The sequence below is a fragment of the Pogoniulus pusillus genome, chromosome 37 (assembly GCF_015220805.1).
Source record: "Pogoniulus pusillus isolate bPogPus1 chromosome 37, bPogPus1.pri, whole genome shotgun sequence".
In the NCBI taxonomy this organism is placed as follows: Eukaryota; Metazoa; Chordata; class Aves; order Piciformes; family Lybiidae; genus Pogoniulus; species Pogoniulus pusillus.
In genome coordinates, this window is record NC_087300.1 from 9939077 (window position 1) to 9964540 (window position 25464).

The 25464-nt window shown below is 45.3% G+C and overlaps 1 protein-coding gene across 1 annotated transcript in view; it reads right to left on the reverse strand.

The window, feature by feature from the left end:
- The window catches only part of RLF (RLF zinc finger), a 50900-nt gene that overhangs the window by 6935 nt on the left and 18501 nt on the right, over nucleotides 1–25464 (reverse strand). Inside the window, exons 4-7 of the mRNA XM_064172486.1 lie at nucleotides 8085–8217; nucleotides 3751–3953; nucleotides 2550–2686; nucleotides 810–951 (exon numbers count right to left, since the gene is read on the reverse strand). Of these exons, the coding sequence (XP_064028556.1) occupies nucleotides 810–951; nucleotides 2550–2686; nucleotides 3751–3953; nucleotides 8085–8217 (615 nt within the window). The remainder of the gene's footprint in view (nucleotides 1–809; nucleotides 952–2549; nucleotides 2687–3750; nucleotides 3954–8084; nucleotides 8218–25464) is intronic.

Below are 25464 nucleotides of genomic sequence, written 5' to 3' on the forward strand. Positions count from 1 at the left end.
AACAGCTGAGATACCTGTTACCAGCATTTGGTTTTCCTCTGTTAATGTGTGCCTGGTTCATTTGCATTCATGACTGGCCTTGACAAGTCCTGCTCTCACACTGTGACCAGACAGAAGGAATTGCAGTCTCATCAATTCTGAAAGTCAGAGTAGCCACCAAAGAAGACAGAAATATACTCAAGCAACTGCCCAGGTTAACAACAGCTATTTCTCCTTCTGCTCTGCTTATGAACACCATGCTGGATTTGCCTCCTTGGTAGGTGGATCAAGTAAAGTCTTTCCATTACTCCTCAAACAGATTTTAAGTGTTGCTGTTAAGCACTCCTGAACCTTTCTGCAATTTTGTAAAGATGGACATTTTATAATGATAGGCATCAAAGGCAGAAGTCAAGATGTGCCTGTATCTCACATTCTGAGATAAAGAGGTGTTCTCAGAATACAAAACCAGGAAACATTTCAGCCAAGCCTCTGTGTCTTTGAGATGCTGCAGAAAATTGTTGCTGTCTCACTTCTAAAAAGGCATCTGATCAAAACATAACTATACTTTGTTTACAAAATCCTGCCAGACTGTATTTTCAGACTAACAAATGGATCATTCCACACTGACTGAAGGTGACTTCCATGTGTCAAGCTGACACAAAACTACAATGGCAGCCATATTTCAGAGAATTTTATTAGTAAGATATTAGGCACTTGATCTGAAAGCATGGGTAACAAAAGAAGCTATATTTCATCAGCATTAAGAAAACAATAAAGTAATATAAACAGTTTTGGCTGTATCCAAAGACTCCGGACTGCAGCTTACTTACTTCAGATTGTATGACTCTTATCAAGAAAAATAAATGCTGTAGGGTCTTGGCAATGATGCCAAACTGACGACATCTTTCCAAAAACGAATCTAAAGATGGATCTATTCTTCTCTGCAGCTTGCTCCAGAAAAGCGTCAGCTCCCTGCAAAGATTCGAAAGCAAACGGTGAGGATGTTGCAGATACACACAATTGGCTACAGTCTGCACGTTCCAGTGCAGAGCTGATGCCACAAATATTTCTTAGGAAACACAGCACATACTTCAAGTCTCCGTCCCCAAAAGATGCTGAAGAAAACTGGCATCCTGCCCTACTCCTGAATGAGCAGCAGATCAGAACCCAGTGTAGATCCTGCCATTTAATGGGGAAAGGCACTGGCAATGGGATTTCTGTCTCCTGATAAAGGCATCTGCAGCTGCACACTTCCTTTCCAGACAGGAAAACCTCCCACCACACTTGTAGAGCCTGAACTTCACACATTGAAATTAAACCCTAATGTGAAGCAGCCATTTCTCTCCAGTAGGCAAGCAAGTTAGATGTTGAGACCTGCATGCAAATAATGTAACTGTCACAGTGCTGTAAGATAACTCTAGGGGTGGTTTGGACAAGATGACCTTTGAGGATCCTTTCCAACCCAAGCAATCTTAAAATCTGATGCGGAACACACTTTGTAAAATGTTACATAAGGGAAGTGTAAGCTGAGTGCTTTGTTTACTGTCTTGGAGCTGTTATGCACTTGTATCATTTCAGTGCAGAGCAATTAATTAGAACCAAAGCAACACAGCCACTGACTGCCGCAATCGGTCATGTCCTGATGCTCTGACACCACCACGAGTGCCACAGAAGCTGAAAAGCAGCAGACTGGTAGGATCTTTAGCTTTTATACAGCTTCAACAATGTTTTTCTTCTGTTTCTTCAGTGGAGCAAACTTCCAGCATCTGTCTGATGGCATGGTGCTAAGTCTCCACCCAGCAGAGATCCAGAGGAGGGCCATGAAGTTGATCAGAGGGCTGAAGCACCTCTGCTATGACGACATGCTACAAGAGCTAGGGCTCTTCAGCCTAGAGAAGGCTTCGAGGAGACCTTGGAGTGGCCTTCCACTACCTGAAGGGGGCCTACAGGAAGCCAGGGAGAGAGACTACTGATAAGGTCTTGTAATGATAGGGCAAGTGGTAATTGGTTTAAACTGGCAGAGGGCAGATTCAAACTAGATGTTAGGAAAGGGTTCTTTACAGTGAGGGAGGTGAGACACTGGAACAGGTTGCCCAGGGAGGCTGATGCTCCCTCCCTGGAGGTGTCCAAGGCCAGGTTGGATGAGGCCTGGAGTGACCTGTTCTAGTGGGAGGTGTCCCTGCCTATGGCTGAGGGTTGAAACTGGGTGAGCTTTGAGGTTCCTTCCGACCTAAACCGTTCTGTGTCTGATGATGTGATGTTCCATCCAGGAGAAAACCACTTCTTTAGGCACACCCTGAAAGCCCAACCTACAAACCCACTGTGAGTTGCAGAAAACTGCATCCCTGTGTTGGCTCTACCAGGGGCAGGGAGGTGAATAGCACATGGGGAATTAAGGGATTCTGCCTCTGCACTCTCCTACTTCTTACATCTCTGTGGAAGGAATGAAAAAAGGCAGCAAACTGTCATGGGAAGGAAGAATCAAATCACAGTATAGTGGACTCACAAAGCTTAGAGGCTTGATACCCAGTGTGGAGCGGTTAGGAACAGCAGTAATCCTTAATACTTACCAAGAGCAATACACATTTGCTGTTTGAAGCTGATGAGTAAGGTATGTTGTACAAAGGATAAATGCAGTGTTTTCTTGTCCCTCAGATTCCAAGTTACATATGATGTCCAGTACTTCTTTGCAATCCACTTTTGCAATCTTAAAGGAGTTAAAAGGCATTTTATTCTCAGCACGTTTACAGAAGCAATGCACCTTTACTACATCAACGGAAATGGCCTCACACACACATGAACAAAACCCTGTTTCCTGAACTCAAAGTTCATACTCTGGCTTTCAGCTATGAAATGGCTTAAGAAGGTCACAAATATTAGTTCTGATCTCCTTTGGGATTAGTTTTCTTTGGGACAATCTTTCATTTTGGGCAGCTTAGCAAAATGATTACATACAGGCAGCAGTCTAAACTAAAAGCTTCCCATTACTTCTCTGCACTTGCAGGCATCCCTGTTTTCCTTTTGAAGATGACAACTCAGGTCAAAAAATGTTAAGGGATGTGACACAGCCAGACTTTTGTCATCTTTGACTGCCAAGTGCTGATTCTGAATAAGTACACTCTGCAGCACCAAGTGTTTAGGGAAGAGATAAATCAATACAGACATCAGAGTTACACTCTTTTCTCAGGTGAAGCTTTCCCCAGTTTCACAGAGGCTTACTCAAAATGTTCAAGTCTCAAATTACACCAAACAAGAGCAGTGAAATTAGTAAAATAACACCTGCAAGATCAAGAGGCAAGGGCTGTACAACGCCTGCAACGGGCTGACACAAACCATTCCTACCACAGCTACTGGGAAAGGAAGACTGCTGAAAACAAGCTGAGGGCTCTGGAGCAACTCTGAAGAGGGCTGGTTGCTGGGGCTTGTTTCTTGTGTGGGTTTTTTTTTTTGCTTTAGGGGCATTCTTTTTTTTTCTTTTTTGTCTTTACTAGGTCAGAGGGACTAGAAGACCAAGGACAAGGCTGCTTTCCAATGGCATTTGGCTTCTACGTTAAAGTGTAAGCTTTCAAACCCATCTAACCTCAAATGCAAGCACATAATGACATACTTCTCTACATCAGTAGCTAAAACAAAGGTTGTTTCAGTCTGCAATGCATCATTTCTGCTTTGGAAATCTGCTGCAAGTTTCACTCTTCAGCTTCAGTTCTTATTGCAGAAACAAATTTTCAATTGCTTGGTAAGCATACAGCAAAAGAAACAATGGCTGCTAACCTCCTTAATGGAGTCTTCATTAGGCAGCATGGAGCACACGCACGTGAGGTAGGCTTGTCGAAAAGATGAAACATTGGCAATTTCTGGAGAATCCACACACAACTTTGACAAGAAAGTAGCTTGTGGGATGCAGTTTGACTTCATCAGATGCTTGATTCGCATCTGCAGAAAGGAAGGTCCTTCTCGTGTGATCAGTTTATTCGCTAGAAAAATAAAAAGAACACGGAATTTAGAGCTGACACACCTGAAACTGTCTCAGTTCATAAATACTTTATCACAAGGCAGTGTAATTATGGTCAGCTTTCCCAAGAAACTTCAGGTACAAGAAGTAGTTACAGCAATAGATGAAACATTTTTCCCCAAACAGCATGTAGGGAAAGAATGCTGGGATACAGAAAGCAGATACAGGACCCGGTGATTCCATAAGGAAATCTGCTACAGCAGTGGCTGAACCATGCTGATCAGACTCCACCTTAGCTATTGGTTACAGTGTTCTGAACAAAATCCCAGCAGTTTAGCTGAAATTCAAAATCTTCAGCTTTTAATTGTATCTTCATATTCCACAGAGCACAAACATTTCAGCCAAAGCATTACACACTTTGTGACAAGGGAATTTACCACCCAAGGTTTTAAAAGCCCACAGAATGTTAAAATAGACAAAATGAAGCTGTGGGTGAAAATGTTGTGTTTCGGTATTTCAGAAGAGTTGCGTTTAAGACCTGCTAGGCTCACGCTCTACATCAACCAAACACGAGCGATGATTACAAGACTAGACAAACTAATTCAACAGTGAAAATGCAACTTCAGATGATTTTTGTAAGTAGTTGGCATAATCTGGTTAAAAACCTCACAGATTTATTTTGATTCCATTCCCAGAATATCTCAAGTTGGAAGAGCCAAATGGCTAAGAACATTGTTCAGATACATCTTGAGCGCTTGATGATAGCCCTGATGCTGTGACCACTTTCCTGGGGAGCCTGTGACAGGGACCACACTCTCAATGAAGAACATTTACCTAACGTCCAATTCTAAACTTCCCCTAGTACAGCTTCATTCCATTCCTCATGTCCTACCACAGGTCACCAGAGAGTTCATCCCTCTGCTGCTCCCCTTGAGGAAGCTGTAGACTTCGATGAGGTAATCCCTTAGCCTTCTCTTCTCCAAGCGGAACAAGCTGAGTGACTGATCCTTTTCAGTCTTGCCCTTGAGGCTTTCCAGCACCATTCAACCTGGCCTTCAGCACCTCCAGGGAGGAGACAGCCACAACCTCCCTGAGCAACCTGTGCCAGTGTCTCCCCATCCTCACTCTCAAGAATTTCTTCCTCATCTCCAGTCTCAATCTCCCCTCTTCCAGCTCAAAGCCATTGTCTTTTGTCCTGTTGCTCCCTGCCCTTGTCAAAAGTCCCTCCAGCCACTGACCTTTGTTATTAATTCAAGGACTAGATGCACTCATTGGCAAAGAAGGAAACAGCTGTTTTGCAGGTCCTCTGTACTGTAATGTTTAAAGTGCCATGTTTGTTATCTTTTTGCAAGGGCCCTGCAATAGATGATGAATGCTGCCTTCGATGTAAAACAAAAAGGAGGAATTGTGGGAATGCAGTGTAAGAGGGAATAATAGCAAGCAGTGTACAAGCATTTGACCTTAGTTCTCACAGCTTCAGGATGCCTGCCACGGGGAGGAAAGACAGTGGGACATCTGGCTAAGGGGAAAAACAAGGGGTATGTAAAAGACTGGGCTGTACTCGCCTAGATTATGTTAATGTGCAGGTGTGTACACTATGATCTAGACTATATAAGCAGGGGCATAACCAACAGTAAAGGTCTCTGGTGGGATTCACATTGAATCGTGTGGAGTTCCTGTTGTCCTGCTGGCAGAATGGGGCCTTGGGCAACCTGATCTAGTTGGGGATGTCCCTGCTGACTGCAGGAGGGTTGGTCTAGATGACCTCTAGATGTCCCTTCCAACCCAGTGCATTTTTTACTCCATTCTATGTTAAGCATGTACAAACAACATCAAGGTCTGTTTTACAACAGCAATGTGGTAGAGAGTTTTCCCAGTTTTCCTACAAATCAACTCATGTCAATACAGACACACCAAGATATTGGTATTCATCTGCTGGGCACAGCAACGAGCTCACTGTAACCTGTTGGCTCTTTCTGAATGATACTACTGAAGTTGAAGTCAGAAGGAAAATAAACAACAAAAAACAACCAATCAAAAATCCTGAAGTATGGAAGCTGCAGCTTGAAGACCCTTAGGCATAGAATATATGAGGTGGAGACTGATGAACAGCACTGATTATGTTCACTTGGGGATGCTCTTATTTAGTCATCTAGAAGGCATAAGCTGCAGTGATAACTTTGAGGCCTTTTCCTTGAGCAAATAATCATGCCCCCCAAAAAATCTTGATCCAGCTGTCAGTAGAAAATTGCAACAACCACCCCAAGCTCATGGCAGCTGAATTCATGAGCAGCCACAGAAGCATCAGATAGAGCCTGCACTGATTTGAAACCTCTGCTGAACAAATTTGGGGAGCCACATTTACAGTTGATACCTGTTCCTCTTCAGGGGCAGTGTAATAAAAAAGAGAATGTAACTTTAACATTAAAGACCTCTAATCAAGAGAGACAAGAACAGGTCACATTTACAGTAAGCATCTGATGATCTTTAACGTGTACTAGCAGTTCACAAAACAGAACTCCAGTGGGCACATGGAACTGCTCTCAGATCTGGCTTACCAGTGGCCTACAATAGCAAAGACTAAGGATGTGTTTCAGACACACACCACAGAAAGCCAGATGCATGAAATCCAATCTGTTCAAAGAGACTAAGTTTTAGATGACTGAAATACCATCCATTTACATCAACACTTCAGCAGCTATGTGAACTGTTGTACTGAAGGGTGTGAAACAACAGCTGAAACCCCATGGTGCTAGAGCTCTTTCTGCAGCCCCTTACTCAATGTGTCTAGCAGCAGAACTGCCATCTCTGCTCTGACCTGCGGGAAGTGCACTTAGATTCTTGCTGTTTCCATGAAATGGGGCCTGGTAGTCACAAGAGAGTATCCCATGGATCAAAGTGACACAAGAAGGGGGGGAGACAAACCTTGTACTTAATCAGTGTCTTATGATCTATTAAAGCTATAAGCAATTACTTGATATGATTCTGAAGGTACAAAAGGATTAAGTTAATCCAGCAGACCTTCTAGAGGTAGCTGCTTAATTCTAGCTCCAGCCATGTCCTTCACAAGGTCAAAAGAGCAATTTCAGCCACCTAGGCAGGATTTCTGCAAGACAAACATTATTGTAGTGTTGTAGGTTAAGCACAATTAAGGCTTAACTCGTATAACCATAAAGGAAGTCTTCCAGAGACTAAAGAAAATCTCAAGGGGGGTGGGCAGCTTGGCTCAGGATAGTATAATTTGTTATTCTACTCCAATTTCCTGTAGATCTCTACTGAAGAGAGTGCACAGCTAATTCTCTCTCTCCTTCCCCTGCCCTGGGAGGAGCATGTGCTGTACTTGGGTTTGTGAGGGAGATGGTTTTCTCTCTGCCTTGGCTGGCAGTGAATTTCCAGCATCACCACAAGGCGTGTGGAAGCCTGCAGTAGGCTTCCAGTGAGTGTGTACGCAGTTTGGCCTGCTCTTAACCCAAAGAGAGGCTGTTTACAGCCAGAACGAAGGACAGAAAGCTTGTTTTAAAAATCCCTTCTTTTAACTTTAAATTACCACTGAGGTAAACTCTTAATAAAACAGGAAAAGAAATACCTGAAGGTACTTAATGGTACCACTAATAGATGTGAAAAGATTTCAGTGAGCAAAAGATGACATTAAAAATTATATGAAGTGACACTAAACCCTCCACATTTTCTGATCCAAGATCTAACTTCTACAGTCTAAACACAGTAAGCTTCCCAGCCCAGAGCTTAATAAAAGGAAACCTCCACATTCATTTTTTATGGTGTGGACTTACACAACTCCTCCCTGGGAAGTATCCAGAAAAAATATTTAAAAGCACAGTTCTGAAGGGCAAACCACCTCAAGGAGTAAAATGTCTGTATTTTTTCAATTAAAAAAAAAGTTATTTTTAAAAATGAAGTTTCAAAATATTCAAATTAATGGATAGCATCACTCAAGCAGAGATGCAGTGGGAAGATACATTATTCAGAGGACCAGTGAGACTGTTTCATCATAAGCATTGTTCAGCAACATATAAATACTATTGCACAATGCCATTTAAAATATAGCTCTCTTCTGACTTCATGTCATTGGTTCCCCATCAAAATTGCACCAAGTAACTTAATAACCACACATCATCTCCAGCAGCATTCTTACCTTCCTCAGTCTCTACTGGTTGCTGGGACAGAATTTTAAGAAGAACTGGGTTTTTCCACACTCCTTCCCTTGTGATATCCACCAATACCTGGAGGTTGTTATTCCCAAATTCCAGCAAAGCATCATGTGAGTCCTACAAAATGTTCAAAAAATGTCATTAGAAGTACTTCCTAAAAATCAAACCAATGTCATTTACATCATCTGTCCTCAGCTGCGTGGCGCTAAGTGCTCACCCGAGGGTGAGGCAGGGGCGGCGCCTGGCGAGCGGGCGACTGAAACAGGAGCGGCAGCGGCGACGCCGCAGCCTGGCTCGGAAAGAGAGCAGCACCGAGGCTCGCTCCGCTGAGCCCAGCCCGCAGCGCGCCGGGGAAAGACAGGAAGACGACAGGAAGACGACAGGAAGACGACAGGAAGACGACAGGAAGACGACAGGAAGACGACAGGAAGACGACAGGAAGACGACAGGAAGACGACAGGAAGACGACAGGAAGACGACAGGAAGACGACAGGAAGACGACAGGAAGACGACAGGAAGACGACAGGAAGACGACAGGAAGACGACAGAAAGACGACAGAAAGACGACAGGAAGACGACAGGAAGACGACAGGAAGACGACAGGAAGACGACAGGAAGACGACAGGAAGACGACAGGAAGACGACAGGAAGACGACAGGAAGACGACAGGAAGACGACAGGAAGACGACAGGAAGACGACAGGAAGACGACAGAAAGACGACAGAAAGACGACAGAAAGACGACAGAAAGACGACAGAAAGACGACAGAAAGACGACAGAAAGACGACAGAAAGACGACAGAAAGACGACAGAAAGACGACAGAAAGACGACAGAAAGACGACAGAAAGACGACAGAAAGACGACAGAAAGACGACAGAAAGACGACAGAAAGACGACAGAAAGACGACAGAAAGACGACAGAAAGACGACAGAAAGACGACAGAAAGACGACAGAAAGACGACAGAAAGACGACAGAAAGACGACAGAAAGACGACAGAAAGACGACAGAAAGACGACAGAAAGACGACAGAAAGACAGAAACCCCCAAACCCCTCACACCCAAACTAACTACTAACGAACTTCCATCGGACTTCGAAGAAAGCGAGACATGGTGCAAACTCGGCCAAAGGATTACAATACTGTAAAACTGTGGGCACCCAAACAGAACCCTACACGGAGGCATGCAGGTGTTCAGGCTGTGAGGACAGCTGGAGCCTGGCACTCGAAGTCGAGGGAGACAGAGGCAATGGCTGCATTAGGTGTGAGCAGATTAATAGTCTGCTTGACCTAGTGGCGAATAGTCTGCTTAACCAAAGGCGAAGTGGAAAGGCTTAAGGCTGAAAGGGAATGTCAAAGAGAGCTGGACCTACAGCACCATGCTCTGCAGTCCCCCTTAAGAGAGGGAGATGAACCAAGTAACAAGAGAGAATGGATGCAGGTACCTGCCAGAAGGGGCAAGGGAAAACCCTTCCAGCCATCCTCCCATACTCAGCTGCCCTTACACAACAGATATAGGGCACGAGAGGTAGAGGGTGAGGTGGTTTTGGAGCAGGCAGAAGCATCACTGGCTGGGAGGGCAACTGAAGCAAATCAGTTGCCCCCTTGCATCAGAACAAGTACCCAGAAGAAAAAGAGGAGGATAATTGTTATTGGTGACTCCCTTCTGAAGGGAACAGAGGGCCCCATATGCCGGCCAGACCCCTTCCACAGGAGCTCTGCTGCCTCCCTGGGGCCCGGGTCAGGGACGGTACCAGGAGGCTGCCTACTGTAGTGCAGCCCTCTGATTACTATCCCTTGTTAGTTACACAGGCAGGGGATGAGGAGGTTGCTAAGAGGGCTAAAAGCTATCAAAAAGGACTTCAAGGCACTGGGAAAAGCAGTCGAGAGAGCAGGGGCACAGGTAGTCTTGTCATCTGTACCCTTAGTCACAGGTTGGAATGCAGAGGAATAGCAAAGTCTATTTGATGAACAAGTGGCTCAGAGGCTGCTGCCTCCAACAACGCTTCAGATTCTTTGATCTTCGGGAACTTTATATGGCCTCGGGTCTGTAAGCAACAGATGAGGCACACCTGACGCAGAGGGGGAGAAGGACCCTGGCCCATGAGCTGGCTGGGCTTGTTGAGAGGGCTTTAGAGTGGAAGGGGGAGGGGGTTAAACATGACAGCACTAGAGACAAACCAAAGGAAACTGAGGGTTGGCAGGCCAGAGCTAGGGGTAAAAGCAGCAGCCCAGCTGAAGTGCATGCACGCAGTATGGGACACAAACAAGAGGAGCTGGAAGCCATGGTGCTGGAGGCAAACGATGGTGTTGTCGCCACCACAGACACGTGGTGGGATGGCTCACATGATTGGAGTGCTGTGATCAATGGCTACAGACTCTTCAGGAGAGACAGGCAAGGGGGAAGAGGTGGAGGAGTGGCTCTGTATATTAGGGATGCTCTGGATGTCATGGGGGTAGAAATTAAGGATGATCAAGTTGAGTCTTTATGGGGGAGAATTAAGGGGAAGGCCAACAAGGCTGATATCCTGGTTGGAGTCTGTTATAGATCACCCAACCAGGAAGAAGAGGTTGATTTATTACTCTTTCAACAACTGGAGGCTGCCTCAAGATCACCTGCCCTTGTTCTGGTGAGCGACTTTAACCTACCAGACACCTGCTGGGACTTAAACACTGCAGAGAAGAGGCAGTCTAGAAGGTTTCTAGAGTGTGTGGAAGACAACTTCTTATCCCAGCTGTTACATGAGCCTACCAGGGGGGTAGCCCTGCTTGACTTGCTGCTCACAAATAGAAAGGGGCTGGTAGGGGATGTGGTGGTTGGAGGCTGCCTGGGGTCCAGTGACCATGAAATGATAGAGTGAAACCAGGAGGGGCATCAACAGAACCTCCACACTGGACTGCCCAAGGGCAGACTTCAGCCTATTTAAGGAACTAACTCAGACAGTTCTGTGGCAAAGAGCCCTTAAAAACAAAGGGGTCCAGGAAGGTTGGAGCTGCTTCAAGAAAGAACTCCTGAAGGCACAGGAGCAGCTGTGCCATTGAGCCGGCAGACGAGCCAAGGAGGGAGGCAGCCAGACTGGATGGGCAGGGAGCTGCTGAGGGAATTAAAGACAAAACAGAGAGTGTATCACCTTTGGAAAAGAGGGGAGGTGTCCCAGAAGAGTTCAAGGATGTTGCTAGGTCTTGTAGACGAAAAAATGAGAGAGGCAAAAGCCATCTGGAGCTTAGGCTGCCACTGCTGGTAAGGGGAATAAAAAATGTTTCTATAAATATCTGAATGGCAGAGAAGGGCCAAGGACAAGCTCCAGTCCTTGTTAGATAGAGAGGGGAACAGAGTGACAAAGGATGAGGAAAAGGCAGAGGTGCTTAACACCTTCTTTGCCTCAATCTTCACTAGTGGGACAGGTTGTCTCCAGCACAGCTGGACTCCTGAAGTGGCAGATGGAGTCAGGGACCAGTATAGTCCTCCTCTAATCCATGAGGAAGCAGTAAGGGACCTGCTGAGACACTTGGATCCGCACAATTCCATGGGACCGGATGGGATCCACCCTAGGGTGCTGAGAGAGCTGGCAGCTGAGCTGGCCAAGCCACTCTCCATCATTTATCAGCAGTCCTGGCTCACTGCAGAGGTCCCTGAAGACTGGAAGCTGGCCAATGTGATACCCATCCCCAAGAAGGGTTGTAAGGAGGAGCCAGAAAACTACAGGCCTGTCAGCCTGACCTCAGTGCCAGGCAAGGTGATGGAACAGGTCATCTTGAGTGCCATCACAAAGCACCTACAGGGTGGCCAAGGGATCAGGCCCAGCCAGCATGGGTTTAGGAAGGGCAGGTCCTGTCTCACCAACCTGATCTCCTTTTATGATCAGGTTCCCGCCTGGTGAATGTGGGGCAGGCTGTGGATGGAGTCTACCTGGACTTGAGCAAAGCCTTTGACACTGTCTGCTACAGGAAGCTCCTGGCCAAGCTGGCAGCTCATGGCTTGGAGAGATTCACTGTGTGCTGGGTCAGGAACTGGCTGGATGGCAGAGCCCAGAGAGTGGTGGTGAATGGTGCCATATCCAGTTGGCAGCTGTCACTGGTGGTGTTCCCCAGGGATCAGTGCTGGGCCCAGTCCTGTTCAATATCTTTATTGATGATCTGGACGAGGTGATTGAGTCCAGCATCAGTAAGTTTGCAGATGACACCAAGCTAGGAGCAGGTGTTGGTCTGTTGGAAGGCAGGAGAGCCCTGCAGGGGGACGTAGCCAGGATGGATGGGTGGGCAGAGGCCAACAGGATGGGATTTCAGAAGCCCAAGTGCAGGGTTCTGCACTTTGGCCACAACATCTCCAAGCAGCGCTACAGGCTGGGGACAGAGCAGCTTGAGAGCAGCCAGGCAGAGAGGGACTTGGGGGTACTGATAGATAGTAGGCTGAAGCTGAGCCAACAGTGTGCCCAGGTGGCCAAGACAGCCAATGGCATCCTGGCCTGCATCAGGAAGAGTGTGGCCAGAAGGCCAAGGGAGGTTACTCTTCCCCTGTGCTCAGCACTGGTCAGGCCACACCTTGAGTCCTGTGTCCATTTCTGGGCACCTCAATTCAAGAGAGATGTTGAGGTGCTGGAAAGTGTCCAGAGAAGGGTGACAAAGCTGGTCAGGAGCCTGGAACACAAACCCTATGAGGAGAGGCTGAGGGAGCTGGGGGTGTTTAGCCTGGAGAAGAGGAGGCTCAGGGAGGACCTCATTGCTGTCTACAACTACCTGAAGGGAGGCTGTAGCCAGGTGGGGGGTGGCCTCTTCTCCCAGGCAACCACCAATAGAACAAGGGGACACAGTCTCAAGTTGTGCCAGGGGAAGTCTAGGCTGGATGTCAGGAGAAAGTTCTTGCCAGAGAGAGTGATTGGCATTGGAATGGGCTGCCCAGGGAGGTGGATGAGGCACCGTGCCTGGAAGTGTGCAAGAAAAGCCTGGATGAGGCACTTAGTGCCATGGTCTGGTTGACTGGATAGGGCTGGGGGATAGGTTGGAGTGGATGATCTTGGAGGTCTCTTCCAACGTGGTTGATTCTATGATTCATAGTTGACTCTGACAGTTTTACATCACTCTTTGAAGTCATTCCTGTTTTGGCCTGGGATTTTTGCACTGAGATTTAACAGTATAGTTCTTTGCACTTCTCTAGTCCTACAGCAGACCTTTCCAATTTCAGTGTACTGGAAAATCCACAGAAATGGATGAACTCAAACCCCCTGTTCTGCAGTTGTAAACCTGGGGCCATTTTTCCTCTCTCAGTGTACACAGGTGTGTACAAACACACCCACAGAAACAAGTTTATAAAAGAGAAATGATTATTTGGTGTCAAACTTTGTTCTGCTTTCTTAAATGGCAGGAAATAGACTAAAAAGTTTTCAAAACAAATAACAAAATGCTGAGAGTGCAAACTGGCACACTGAGTGTCACCATGATGAGTCAGTCTGAGAATTCCTGAAGCTGTCACTCACTGGCCTGAGGAACGGGTTGTGGCAAGGACATCCTTCCTACACAAGAAACAGAGCAATGGGAGAGGCTCAGAATAAACTCTTCTTTACCAAAAGAGTGAGGCTCAGGTCACAGACGCAGGTTTCCTGGTGGTTAGAGATGTAAGAAGTCTCAGTGGACATAGAAAAGAGAAAGCAGAGTACAATATACACAATAGAGACTGCTGAGAAACATGATCCTGACCAAGCTGGATTGTGAATAATTTCCTTTAGCAAGTTCGAAACATCCTTCCACTGGACACACCATTTCCTTATCATCTATTGCATGTGTAGTGAGTTTACTTGAAGATCCAGGGATTTTCTATCCTGACAGTCTGTTGAAGCTGACCCAGGCACCCTCCAAACCTGCATACACAACACAAAACTCAGAATTACCAAAGCCCTGTGGCTTTTAATTATGAAAGTCTGAGGAGTAAAGGAGAGAAGCAAAAGACTTACACATGGAAAGAAGTCTGGAGTTTAATGCGGAAAAGAAAGCAACTGGAAACTGATTCCAGCACTTAATGATCCTAGCAGGAAACTTGATCTAGGGTGCCTCGCACCCTGCAGAATTTCCTATCACTGAAAATTTGAAGCCACCTGCAGGCAATGTGTGGCTGCATGTGCAGTAGAAACACTTCTCACACCCACAGCACAGCTGAAGTCTAAGAATTAGTCTGATACATAACAATGTTCCCTGGTTCTAGTGAGCTGTGGCTTAAGTGGGCAGTACTTTTAAACAGTAGCATTAACCTCACTTTTCATTTTGATAGCCTCTGCTGTACAAAGGTATTTACCAGAATCACTCCATGTTCTAAATTAGCAGAACTGCATGGGGCTGATGCTATGATCACTGAAGACACCAGACAAGCAAAGAGCCTTGTATCATGGTCTGTTAAAAGGAAAATACACAGCATTCTACACTGCAACACACAAGATATGTTTTTCCAAGTTCCTGAGTTACCCTGTACAACCAAGTGAATCTGCAATGAAAATACCCAAGACTTTCCCATTAACCATTAAAAGGTATCTTGGTATTTAATGATTAGATGCCCTTTAGTTAACTAGATGCTGATGTTCAAGATCAGGTATCAGATGCTAATTTCAGATTAACTTCAATGTTTTGACACAATTATCCATTTCCTTTCTAATACTGCAGCAATCAGCACTCCAGAAGTCTCTGCACAGGAGAACTTGGATTTAACTCTTGGGTGAATCATCTACTCACTAAGTAGTGGAGCTTTATTCCCAGCAGAAGATTTCCCAGGAGAAAATTACATTCTTGCAGTCAAAGTTTCATGTACACTGATGGATGTCAAAATAGTCTCAGTTTCTTAAAGGACTCCTCCCAAATTAACCATGACACCACATTATCAGACATGCTACTGAGTAAATCCCAAATTGAAGGGTAGCTAATACAGGGTTCTGCTTGCTCCCCAGTTATGTGTATCTGCTCCAAGTACACCACAGCATCCTTGTAGGCTATCACTTAAGTCCAGTGTCAAGTTTACATGGACCTAGCCATCCCCTGGGTATTTGGTCAGTCTCCAGGTATCAACCTAAGCCTATGGGGCTCCTCAAGGACTCCATGCATCTGGGTGCCTTTAGGGTATTCTTTCACTAAACTTGAGAACTCAGAATTCAGAACACCCTTCCCAGCAAGGACCAAGTGAAGATTCCAGCAATCACATGGGAGACCAAAAGAAAGCTGCAGATAGTCCTAGAATGCTCCTTACAGCAACCACCTTCTGCCTTGCTCATACAGCACACAAAATCAAATTTTAGAGGACAAGCAAGATAAGGTGGTGTTTGCAGTGCAGAGGGTCAGTATCTGTGGGCCACAAGAACTACCAGGGAAGCTATGGAAAAAGAAGGTGCATTTTGTAGGTCTCCATGTAAGCTGAGAAACAGCATAAAATGTCTTCCTGATTCCAGAAACTGGGATTGCTGTACTCCAAGCTAGCTAATCTTCCTATACCAGTTGTAACAAAGTAACATCATGTCCTAACAGCACTTCCAGCTATCACACCTTAAATAAAAGATGGGAAATGAGAAATGAAACAAAGCAAATTGTCATTGTTAAATCCTGGGTAAGCATCCATCACCTTCAGCTGCTCATCAGACCTCATGGCCCGCAAGGCTTGCTGCTTGACAGAGATGTGGATCCAGGGTATTGCAGAGAAACTGTCAAGGTTTGCCGTCAATCTATCACCACTTCCTGCTCACACACCTCAACACCAATCACACTTGCACGCCAGAGTAAATACAAGGCAGTGGGAGCCAAAGGGGTATGAGCATCTATCTGCTTTTCTTCAATTTACTGAGGAAAACCTAAGGCTGAAGACAAAATGAAGGTCAAGGAAAGTGCGAACAGCACTACAGAATGGGGCAATAAGTAACAGAAGACTGAAGAGGATGAGGGAAAGGTTGTGTGTGCTGTTTACCTGGACTTTAGTAAAGCCTTTGATAGTCTCCCACAGCGTCCTCCTGCAGAAATTTGAATGGGTGGACTTTTCACTGGCTTAAAACTGTCTGATAGCTTGGGCACAAAGAGTGCTGGGGAATGGAACTAACTCCAGCTGGCAGCCAGGCAAAGGTGGTGTTTCCCAGGGCTCAGTTTTGGGGCCAGCTCTCTTTTATGCCTTTATCAACAATCTGGGTGAGGGGATTAAGGCAGCTTCAGTAAGTTTGCAAGTGACATCAAATTGCGTGATCTGCTGAAGGTAGGAAGACTCTGCAGAGGGACCTGGCTGGGCTGGATCCATGGGCCAAGGCCAGTTGTATGAGGTTCAACCACGCCAAGTGCTGCACTTGAGTCACAACCACCCCATGAATGCTCTGCACTCGGGCAGAGTGGCTGGAAAGCTGCTGTCAGAAAAGAGGGATGCAGGAATGCTGGGTGACAGCAGGTAAGATGAACCATCAGTGTGCCCAGGTGGCCAAGGCAGCCACCAGCATCCTGGCCTGGGTCAGCAATGGTGTGGCCAGCAGGAATAGGGAATTAATTTGTGCCACTGTACTGGGCACTGGTGAGGCCACACCTTGAATACTGAGGTCAGTTTTGGGCCCTTCCTCCAAGGACACTGAGGGGCTGGAGCAGGTCCAGAGAAGGGCAACAAAGCTGGGGAAGGGTCTGGAGAACAGGGCTGGGGAAGAGCAACTGAGGGACCTGGGGGTGTTTAGTGTGGAGAAGAGGAGGCTGAGAGGAGACTTCATTGCTCTCTACAGCTCCCTGAAAGGAGGTGGTAGTGAGGTGGGAGGTTGGTCTCTTCTTCCTAGTAACAACTTACAGGAGAGGAAATGGCCTCAAATTGTGCCAGGAAAGGTTTAGGTTAGAGATGAGGAAAGAATTCTTTGCTGCAAGAGTGGCCAGGGATTGAAACAAGCTGCCCAGGGAGGTGGGAGTCCCCATCCCTGGAGGTGTTCAAGAAATGCGTGGACATGGCACTGTGGGATATGGTTTAACAGCCAAGGTGGTGTTGGACTCGGTCTTAGAGATCTTTTCCAAATAAAACAGTTCTGTGCCTCTACGACTCTATAACCTGTCCCCAGAAAGACTGTGGTGCACATTCTGCTGACAATGACATCTGTGCACCTGAAGAACAAAAATGTGACTGGGAACAGCTAAGATTGGCCAAGTAAAGGTCACATGCAACAACCTGATTTGTTTCTGTGCAACAGGCTACAGGCAACATCCAAGCAGTCAGATATAGCAAAGCTTCTGACAGTCTTCCATGACATCTTTAAAACCAAATCATTAAAATACAGAGAAGTGCACCATAATGCAGGTGGAAAAATCATCTCAACTCCCAGACTTGGAAGGCCCGTGACCAACTGGACAAAATTGGTGGCTGTCTTCTAGAAGCACTTCTCAGGGGTCAACACTGAGCTGACACTTAAAATCTTCACTGTCTGAATGCTGGGACAAAGTACAGCTCACACAAAACCTTCAGCGCAGCTGATACTGGAGGGCAGGGTTGCCATACAGGAAGACATTCTAGAGGCCACAGAATGCTGCTGACAGGGACCCACTGAGGTCCGACACAGGCAAATGCAAAGTGCTGCTCCTAGCCAAAGCTCAAGTATCAGCAAAGGCCAGTCACCAGCTGCCTAGATTCCAGCCTGGCCCAACAGGCCTAGGGTGTGTAATTTAAGTGCAGGTCAGTTGTGAGTCTGTACTGCAAACAAAGCAAACTATGCTGTATAGTTTCAAACACATAGCAAGAGATTGCTGACATGCTTTATCTCCTCTCTTTGGTACTTCTGAGCCTTCACTGGGGTACAAACACCCAGTCCTGTAGACCTCTTCTCTCCAGCAAAGGTCTGTACTAGCTTAGGAAGAGATAGTGAAATTTTACAGCTGTCTTTGTCTTTGCTATACTTCCCAGGAAGTATCTGGAGCTGGACTCTTGTCTGCCTAAGTGAGTGAGTCAACAGACGAGACAGATAAAGGGAAATTCTTTGAAGCGTGTATGTGAAGTGTATGAGCGTTCAAATCCTTTCACTTTGAAAGGGCTACTCAAAGCTTGCACAATCTCAATCCTCAGAGACATTTAAAACTTGGCGGAGCAAGACTATGCAACCTGATTCAAGGTAGCCCTGACTCTGAGTGAAGAGGCAGATCAGATCATTCGATCTACACTGCAGCTCCAGCTGCCTCAGAACTCTTGGCAACACAAACCTTCAGAGGGCTGCATACTCGATGCATTTACTATACAGAGCACAGTGAGTGGGAGCCTGTGCTTCTCCTCTCCTTAGTTCTTTTCTGATTACAAGAGTGAAGTCAAACAACAGGAGTGTGCAAAAAAGCACACATTAGGAGTTCTGTCCAAATGAAGAACTATTGCCTGGAATTCCACCAGCTAAGGAATACCAAAGTTAAAAGCCTCATAGCTGGAAGCAAACATGGAGCAGTTACAATAACTTTAAGTACCAATTCTTAGCAGCACCCAAGATTTTCTGTAAATATTGCCCCAGTGATAATTTTATTTTCAGTTAACCATTGCAACTGTGTTCCAGCTCTTGGTCCTTAGCACATTTGTTAACTAAAATTAATTATCAAAGACTAAGCAACTTTTAAAAACTACTATAAAAACAGTAGAACCATCAAGTAAGCTATTAGTAAGATCACCTCAAAATCAGGTTTTGATATCAGCTGTTACTAAATTGCAGATGACAACCAAGGTGATGCTTACAAAGACTGAACTCTGGCCTTCAGTTTGAAACATGACCCACAAGGTCAGAGGAAAATGAAATAAATTTGCTATGTCACAGCTGCACCCTGAAGACTCAAGGCACTTAAACCAGAGCTCAGACTGCTCTTAACTGACAGAGACTAATACATGAGCTACAAAACACAAAGGTTTCAGGTCGCATTTAAGCATTTGAAAATATTACTTAAAACAATTCTTATGCTCACACATCTATTTCTCCTCTCAAGATTTTCCTTCCTGTGCCAGATGGATAAGGAAACCAAACTCAGCAGAAAGAGCTCCAGGGAAGGAATAGGCTTTTTTTTTTTGGTTGGTTTTAAAAACTAAAGCATGATCAGTTCCCTACTTCACACGCAGCTAAAGGATGTCTGTAATGAGGGAAATGAATGACAGACTTAAGGCAGAGTGGCTAATAAAGATGCTGAAGTTACAGCCCTTGCCACGGGAAAACAACAAGATAATCGAAATCTTCACCTGTGAATTATGCAAGCACAGGCCAGAGTTTCTGTAAGTGACAGTTATGATCATACAGGAACTCTTTTTGCATTATTTTGCCCTCAAACTTTGGTGATTAAGAAAGCAATTACAGGTGTACAGGCAAAAGGGATACTGTGTCTTACTCATGGAATAAATACAAGCCCATTTTGACAGCCTCTGCTGTTGACATTTCTGAACCACAAGGCACCATGCATTAAGTCTGTTCAAAACAATAGTTTGGCTGAGAATCCTTTGTGTATTCCCCTCCCACACACTGGCATTACAGCTTCAGCCTGGATAAGCTTCAAGTGTAGATCAGCTCAAAGACTAAGTTCAAAAACTTACCAGCATTTAACAACCCATTGTCATGGAAGGCCAAAAAGGGTCAAAATAGGCCTGAACATGTCCTGCATTGTTCAGACATATTTTTCTGCAGTCACTCCTTCTGTTGTTAAGGGAAGCAACAGCAGGAAAGGAAGACAAAATGGCCTGATGCCACCATGTCTGTCCAAACTTGTTTACAGGGTACCCACACATGTTCATACACTTGTTTGTGTTCTGCCCTAAAAGGTAAAAGTAAGCCCTGACTTCACCTAATGTGGTTAAGCTTGGCAAAATGGCATTCTGATTGGCTAATCTGTGCCCAAAGGGCCATTAAACTCAGGCTACATCTATAAAAAGAGATGAGCAGGTAGAGACAGTGTGCTTGCTGCTGCCACCATTGTTGGCTGCCTAAAGTGCTCTCTGCTTCTGGCAGTGTTCTGCCTCACTGCCTCATTACATCCTGCCATGCTTTACTATAAGGTAGCTCTGCCACAAAGTAGCACACAAACAAACAAACCAACCCTGATACTTTGGGCTTGTGTGTCTGGAAACTGCCTTGAGTTTACTAGGCACAGACACCAAATGCCTGCACATGATAGGCTTGCTTAGCCTGCCTGACACCTGCAAGTCTTCTGATAAGACTGCACATCAGCAAAACATCCTGCATGCCCCTCTGCAAGCCTCCCTGCTGAGTCTGGAGCTGAGAGGAACTTGGACCAGGTCAGAGGTTGTCTGCTTTCTCCCAGCATCCCTGCTAAGGGCTTGGGAAGATCAGGCAGTTCTCTCAGCACCCTTGGGTGCATCCCATCCGGGCCCATGGACTTGTGAATGCTCAATTTGTGTAACTGATCCCTAACCCAGTCTGCATAGACCAGTGGGAAGCATTCCCTCCTTCAGTCTTTCTCTCCTTCATCCAGGATCTGGAGTACATAGAGGACTTCAGTCTTAGGTGTAAAGACTGAAGCAAAGAAGGCATTCACCAGCTCCAACTTCTCTGCACCCTCAGTTCTCACTATGCCTCCTCATTCAGCACTGCCCCACACCTTCACTGTGCTTCCTCTTCCTACTAAGAGATTTGAAGAAGTCTTTCTTGTTCTCTTTTACTTCCTTTGCCAGTTTCAGTTCCAGGAGGGCTTTGGCCTTCCTTGTTGCATTCCTGCAAGCCCTGACAACTTCTCTATAGTTCTCCCTAATGACAAATCCCTTCTTCCATGTACTGTAAGGTTCCTTCTTTCCTGAGCTTTCCTTCAGGAGTTCCTTGCTCAGCAATACAGGTCTCCTAGCATGTTGTGCTAGTTTGAAGCAAACTAGAATGTTTTGGTAACAGAACTAGATAACGGGCAGTGAAATGAAAAACAATTGTGTCTACTTCTCTCACAGTCACGCTGAGAACTCTGGGAAGAAGAAGAAAACATTCTCCATTTTGTCTCTCACTCTTGCTTTTGCCTTAGACCTGGTCACATCTCATTAACCCTGCTCCTACTAACCTTGCTCCCTAACCTCTTGGCTGCACCTCTCTTCTTCCTGAGAACTGGGGTAAGGTTGAGAGGGCCGGGGGGAGGTGTTGGGGTGGTTTGAGAGCCCCTCCTGGGGACTCAGGTTTCTGGGAGGGGAATTGTGCTTTTGTATTGTTGGGCGCCAATAAAAAATGTGATGGTTTGGGGGTTACCCCGCCCCCCCACACTTTTGAATTTGCCCCAGCTAACTCAGACGGACCCTGGGAATATAGATGAAGCAATTTATTTACAGCTAGCAGAATTTACAAGCAGCTATTTACAATATATACAGTTATATACAGTTATATACAAAAATATACAAAGGATAAACAATACAAAAGCACAATTCCCCTCCCAGAAACCTGAGTCCCCAGGAGGGGCTCTCAAACCACCCCAACACCTCCCCCCGGCCCTCTCAACCTTACCCCAGTTCTCAGGAAGAAGAGAGGTGCAGCCAAGAGGTTAGGGAGCAAGGTTAGTAGGAGCAGGGTTAATGAGATGTGACCAGGTCTAAGGCAAAAGCAAGAGTGAGAGACAAAATGGAGAATGTTTACTTCTTCTTCCCAGAGCTCTCAGCGAGACTGTGAGAGAAGTTGACATCAATTGTTTTCATTTCACTGCCCATTATCTAGTTCTTGTACCAAAACATTCTAGCTTGCTTCAAACTAGCACACATGTCTACCTGAGTTTTTACTCAGGGGAACACACCTAGGTTGGGCTTGGAGGAAGTGGTTTTTAAAAGCTAACCAACTTTCTTCGGCTTCTTTACCTTCTGGACCCTTAGCCCATGAAACTTCTGCAACCATGTATCTGAAGAGCACAAAGTTAGCTCTGCAGAAGTCCAGGGCTGTAATTCTACTTGTTGGTCTGCTTCTACCCTTCATAACACTAAACTCCATTATGTTATGATCACTGTCTCCAAGGCTGTTTCCAACCTTAATGTCCTCACCAGTCTCTCTTTATTAGTTAATACAAGGTCCAGCAGTGCACCTGTCCTTGTTGTTTCCTTCACTATCTGCATCAAGAAGTTATCATTGATACACTGCAAGAATCTCCTGGCCTGTCTGGGCAAGCTTCCCAGCAAACATCAGGGTGATGGAAGTCACCCACGAGTACCAAGGAGTAAGCTCTAGAGGCTACCTCCAATTGCTTGTAGAAGGCCTCATCAGCATCTTCCTCTTGGTTTGGTGGTCTATATTAGACACCTGCAGTAATTTCACCTCCTTTTCCACATCCCTTAATTCCTACCCACAAGCTTTCAATCTGCTCTGTCTCCCCCCTTGGATAGAACTCAGCACACCTCAGTTGCTCTCGTAATAAAGAGCGACTCCCCCAACTTGTCTCGCTGGTCTATCCTTCCTGAACAGTGCAGAGCCATCATGTTTCAATCTGTCCTGGAAGGCTAATAGACCTATTAGATGTTCTGTCTTGCCCCACCCTTCTGCTGATGGGGGAAGAAAGGGAGGGAGGAAAACAAAGGCTTGGGCCATTATGTCCCTTCTCAAAGTGATAAATAGGTACCCACAGGTGTTTAGGTACTTGTTGGTGTCTTATCCAAACATGGGTGAGCAAGCCCTGATTTGACCTAATATGATCAGTTTTGCAAATGCTATCTAGATTGGTGAATGCCCGTGGCCAAAGGAGCCATCACACTTGGGCAAATATTAATTGACCTAAGTTGCGAGCAGTTGTGCTGCCACTGCCTCACTGCTCTCGGACATGTTCTGCTCTGCCTCATGCTTCAGACCAACTTAGTCCTGATATTTTGGGCTTGAACTGCCTGGAAACTGAAGTGCCTCAAGTTTCCCAGGAGAAGGCATTTAATTGCCTCACGACGTGGCAAGAAGTGCCACTGCCATGGGGCTCTCTGCACATCTGCAAGAGATACTGCCTGCACCTCTGCAAACCTCCGTGCCAAGAGGAACCAGGATCAGGTCAGAGATATCTGCCTCTTTTCCAGCACCCTGGGAAGATCTAGAAGCCCCTCAAGGGCCGAGCAGTTCCAACACTGCCACAAAGGAGATTTGCTATAGGGCTCCAGGCTACCTATTTGTGAGGCAAAGCCATTTTGTAGCTAAGTTTTTCCAAATTTTCTCATTCCCCTAGATGAATGAATTGCCCAGAAGCATCCTTGTGAAGATTTTCCTGACCGATTTAGACCCCAAATTTAACTAATTAGTATAGAGTTGCAGGCAGGGCTTCCTGGAAGTAAGATTAACTATACATTTTATAATTCCTGCCTTGTTAATTGCCCCAACTAAATCACAGTCCTGAATAGAAAGGAGTCTCTTGAGTCCATCTAGTGGTCACACAGTATATTGACCACAAGAACATCTCTTCCAGTTCAATTGAGTTTAATGTTGCATTATTGCTAGTTATTTGGTCTAGATGCAGTTATTCCTTTGTATAATGTTTTCATGACTGTTGCACAGAATCAATTATTATTAAAAATTACTGAGCAGGTGGCAAGAAAGTCCTGAATATCAAAATTAATAAACAATACTTATTTTGAAAAAAATCCCATCTCACATTAATTAATACCCCTCCATGACACCCATGATTTTGAATTTCACCTGGAAGCCTGAACTTAGCAAATTTTATTGATCTACAGTACTGTGAAGGCATTCAACACTTGCTGTACCTTGGGAAGAGGTGGAACTGGCCAGCACTTTCCAGTCAGTCCATGTCAAATAAAGCTCTCACTGCCACAACTTGCAAGAGGAGAAAGGACAAACAAGAAAAACAATTGCTGAATCAGAAGAGTTCTTGTTCAGGGAAACAATACCCTTTGGGAGCATTGTTTAAATGTTCAGATCCTTCAGAACGAGCTTCAACAAAACATTAATACAAACTTTACAGCTTTACTGCAAATCTTGAGAATTTATACCATTTCTTGGCATCATTTGAATAAAAGTGTATTGCTCAGACACACCCAGCTCTTAACTGCTGAAGAACAGTTTAACAAACATGAGACAAAACACCCATCATCTCAAATCATCAGTGCTTTGCTTAGATGATCAGCACTGTAAGAGACAGCATTAGGAAGCCACCAAGAACTCTCAGTACATATCAAACACAAGAGTGTCACCCAGGCAGCAGTTCCAGCAATTCCAGTATATTTATAAGCAGAGAGTGAACTTCGAACAAGATTTTCAGCTTTACAGAGTTTTGAATGGCAAAGAGAGAGAAAAACCACTTCCTGGTTATAGGAACTCAGGCTCTCAGTTGACAGGACAGGGTTATACTCACCTCAGCACCAGCAAGCACTTGCAAATCAAGTGCCAAAGACCACACAAGCAGAGCTAACAATGACACCTCAGGCTAGCTGAGATTCCTTGTTTCTTAGTGATATTTATCTCAAGTGCCTCTGCTATTGAGCTGCATATTCTAAGGAGCCAGAAGCCACTGCCTCAGAGAAAGAACAGACCATTTCTCTGCTGCCTCTGATGGAATGACACAGCCGACAAAAAAAAAAAAATCATACAACTTGGATAAGGGTGAGGTACTGCTACTGAAGACTGTTGTCCCTCAGATTATAGCATCCATTGCTTTCCAACAGCAACTCTTCCCCAATATGAGGGCAGCATGCAGTACAGAGCTAGCAAATGCCAGTTCAGTCATGAGAATCACTCACATCTCAGCACATTTGCATTAATGGCTGAAAGAACCTCAGGTGAGTCTACTAACTCAGCAAGTCAACTGATCTGCTGAATCAGCACTGTATTTGAGATCCAGGGTATCAACACTGACATGCCAAATATAAAGTTCCCCAAGATATTTCCCACTGCTATTCTAGATGATTAGCTGTACCTTTCCATAGTGGAGCTACTGAAGAATATAAAGCAAATATTCATGTAAATATTTATGAAAATCTACTATGAATACTTTGAAAGTCTTGGAAGTACTCTAATGCAAAATTTATGTAGATCTCATTAAGTTAGGCTAACACCATAAACAAGTCCTAAAGAGAGGGACATGAAGCATTTCATTCCAGATAAAGTCAGAAAAGCATAATATAGGAAGTGGCTAAAGTCAGAGAAAATACAGTTCTTGCAAGGTTTCTGAATGTGTACCCTTCTTTTTTTCCTTTCCCCGCTTTGAGGTAAACATGATGAGGTTGGGGAGGCCATGGAGGGTTTGGAGAGCACACAAGGGTGTGCTTGGGTAGAAGAAGGGCAAGAGAGTGGTGAAGTTTTGAAATAGATTGTCCAAGGCGGTGGTGGAGTCACCATCCCTGGGGGAGTTGAAGAAGCGTGTGGATATTGCACTTCAGGATATAGTTTAGTCTTCCTGGTAGCCAGGTGATGGTTGGACTCGATGACCTTCAAGGTCTTTTCCAACCTTCTTGATTTTGATGATTTTTTTT